The sequence below is a fragment of the Limulus polyphemus genome, unplaced genomic scaffold, assembly GCF_000517525.1.
Source record: "Limulus polyphemus unplaced genomic scaffold, Limulus_polyphemus-2.1.2 Scaffold1800, whole genome shotgun sequence".
Lineage (NCBI taxonomy): Eukaryota > Metazoa > Arthropoda > Merostomata > Xiphosura > Limulidae > Limulus > Limulus polyphemus.
In genome coordinates this window covers 37248-40590 of record NW_013667410.1, presented here as the reverse complement: position 1 = coordinate 40590, position 3343 = coordinate 37248, and the positions used below count along the sequence as shown (strand labels likewise).

At 32.3% G+C, this 3343-nt stretch overlaps 1 protein-coding gene across 1 annotated transcript in view; it reads left to right on the top strand.

Moving 5' to 3' along the window:
- Nucleotides 1-262: 262 nt before the first annotated feature.
- LOC106464978 (F-box/WD repeat-containing protein 4-like) overlaps nt 263-3343 on the top strand; it is a gene marked incomplete at its 3' end in the record, with an annotated part of 39946 nt that continues 36865 nt past the window's right edge. The window contains exon 1 of the mRNA XM_013925157.2: nt 263-847. Within this exon, the coding sequence (XP_013780611.1) occupies nt 639-847 (209 nt within the window). The remainder of the gene's footprint in view (nt 848-3343) is intronic.

Here is a 3343-nt window from a genome sequence, read left to right as displayed (position 1 = left end):
ATATCGATACAAAGGGGTAACAAACACATGGTGTAACTATTAATTTTTTAATCATTAAGTAGTTGGCTTTCAATATTATATATTTTGAAAATATTTCATTCGTGCTTTTCATCTTCCTTTTCTCGTTACTCGTTACAGCCTTATTTATGTATATATCAACAATATATGCTGGATTGGTTTACCCCCCCCCCCTCGTCGTATGTAATATGTTCAAATTTCTAGAAATATCTATTTTTACTTCAGCAATATTACCCAGAGTTTTAGTATAACTTATTTACATAACTACAAGCATATTATTTAAAACCTACAGCAGTTTCGATAAGCATTAGATGTGTGTGTGTGTGTACATGAAATAAGAAATTAAGTTCAGGCTGATAGTGATGAGCTAATTCACATTTTTAAAGCTAAGCTGATTTTAATAATTTTTATATATAATTCGAGTATATTGCGTTCGAGAATAAATTTACCTGAGTCTTAAGATAACAGAAATGGCAGTCCATAAGTAACTGGTACAAATTAAAGTTTTCATAGATCTATATAAACTATAATGTCTGGGTGTATTAAAGTGTTGAAAACTTTTCACGAATTAATCTGTTTAATTGTGTTTCAATTGGATATTATAAATAGTTTTAAAAGATATGACAAAGGAGACACAAGTAATTACATTTCTGTTGCTGCCACATGATGTTCTGTGTAACATCTTGTCCCATTGCGACGTAAAAACGTTAGGACGACTGAGTTGTGTATGCCGTCAGCTGAATCGACTGATGAGTGAAGAATGTATATGGGTGAATCGAAGTAAAAAACTGCTAGTGACGAATCAGAAAGCACACAGTTTTAGAGAGAGGTGAGATTAATGTATACTTTTAAAAATTTTGGATTGTCAATGTGGTTTTAGTAAGGACAAATCTCGTGTTACTGATATTTTGGTAGTTTGGTAGTTCTGAACATCGAACTTGAAGATGTTACATGAACAACAAGTTATGTAGATGACATTGAGAGTAAGGTTGTAGATTTGATGTATCCATGTTTTCAGAATTCATTTCGTAAGGTGCCATATAAAACTTATTAAAAGGCTTTTTAAACGGGCTCATAAGATAGGAAATTAGTTGTGTGGAAGAAAATGGTGAGTTATAGTCAAACTGGATTACTTTCACTGTTTTAGAAGTGGGGTACGTCAGAGCTCCGTTTTAGGACCTTTGCTTTTTTATACATCGGTGACATGGCTAAAGGAATGGTCAATAAATTACTTAAATTTGCTGATGATATTAAGGACTTCTGTGTTGCTGACTGTGACTCAGTGTGAGGAGCATGTTGCTAATTTTTGAAAAGATTTTTGATCATTTGGTGAGTTGGGTGAATAAATGGCAGATGGTTTTTAATTATAATGAATACAAAGTAATGTATGTGGGTCATCATAATTTGAATTACAAGTATAATTTTGATGAGAATAACTTTCACATGGAAGAAAAAGATTTTTGTTGATTAGTCCTTCAAGCCATCTAAGCAGTGTGCGGTTACTAGTGAAAGAGCAAATAAGATTGTAAGTTCTATCTTCAGAAATATTGAATTCAAGTCTAAATAAGCTATAATTTCACTATATATGTCATTGGTTTGGTTACATGTGGAGCTTTATGTTCAGTTGTGAGCTCCTTACCTTAGGAAATATACTGAAATGTGTTAAAATTTTTAGATGAGTACTACTACTACTGCAAGGAGTATGATCATACATGGGATTGAATTTGTTTCCTGTTGAAAAAGATTTTAGAGGTGATTAAGGTTGTCAAGGGAATTGATATAGTCAGTGCATTATCTTTTTTGAAACTTGATGGTGGGAATGGTAGTGCTAGGGGAAAAACATAAATTTTGGCAGGGGAAACATTGTTTTTGGCTAAGACAGTTTTTTTCTAATAGGTAGTTAACCTGTGGAATTGGCTTCCTTCAAACTGGTGGAAGCAGTTAATCTAAGGGAAGGCTTGATGGAATAATTCATTATTTGAATGATAAGGGCTAGCTTTGTTTGTTTTTTTCCTATAGTTTATTTGATGGGCTGGTCTAAATGCACCAATAAGTCCCTCGTTGCCCTTAGATTTATGTTATGTGTGTACGTATATATATGTATATAATTTTTGTTATTCACATAATGTATGTGTTAGAATAAAATTATCAAATTTCACTTTAATTGTAATAAGTGCAAGGTAATGCATTTATGTTATCATAAGTTAGATCGCAGATTTAATTTGGAAGGGAATCCACTTGAATGGCTATAGAAAATGCTCATGTTGTAATGGTTGATAAGTCACTCAAGCTATTGAAATAATTCCCTGAATCGATAGTAATACTAGAAAAGGTATTAAAGCTAACATGATTTTAGGATGTATTTATACTATAGTTGTATTAAGTCAATGAAAGTAATAATCTAAAAAAAAAAGAAAGATCTGTCTCAATTGAAATACTATGTTCAGTTTTGGTCTCCTTATCTATGAAAAGATTTTAACTTATTGGAAAGGGTGCACAGGAAGGCTAATAGGATTATTCCAGGGATGGAAGGATTATCATATAGGAGTATATTAAGGTCTTTATTTTAGGAAAGAATGGTTAAAAGTGTTCATATGACAAAGGGATAAATTCCCCTGATATTTTTGTACTATATCCTGAAGATAATAAAACAAGAGGACAGAAATTTTAAGGATTGAAAAAAGACATCACTTGACACACAGATTGTCTTATGGTATGAATAATTGTTGAAAGTAATAGAGACAAGCACTTTACAAACGTTTAAGAGGGAGTATTGATGATTTTGTGAAAAATAAAGGATGGGTTTAAATTATTTTCTCAAGAGTGGGTGAGAAAAAACATTCTTGAGTGACCAAACTGTCCTTTGTTTGTGGGTTATGTTGTATTCTGAAAACAGTAGGATGAGTCAACACAAGGGCTGACATTTTTTGAAAAGGTTACTACTTATGTAGATGAGGATAAAAGTGGGGAACTGGTGTATCTATATTTTCAGAAAGCATATGACAAGGTGCCATGTAAAAGGCTTGTAAAAAAAATAAAAATTATCTCTATGGGAGTGGGGAATAAGTTAGCAAAATTTAGTAGCTGGATGGAGGGTTGTTACAAATGGAGTTCAGTCAAACTGGATTGATGTCACAAATGGGATACCTCAGGGCTCAGTCTTAGGACCTTTGCTCTTTTTGATTTACATCAATGATATAGATGAAGGGGTGCTACCATAGTGTGTGGTCTACAAAGGTATTTATACTATATTGTGTGAGTTGGGCAAATAAATGGTTTTAATTATAATAAATGCAAGATAATGCATGTGGGTTATCAGTATTTG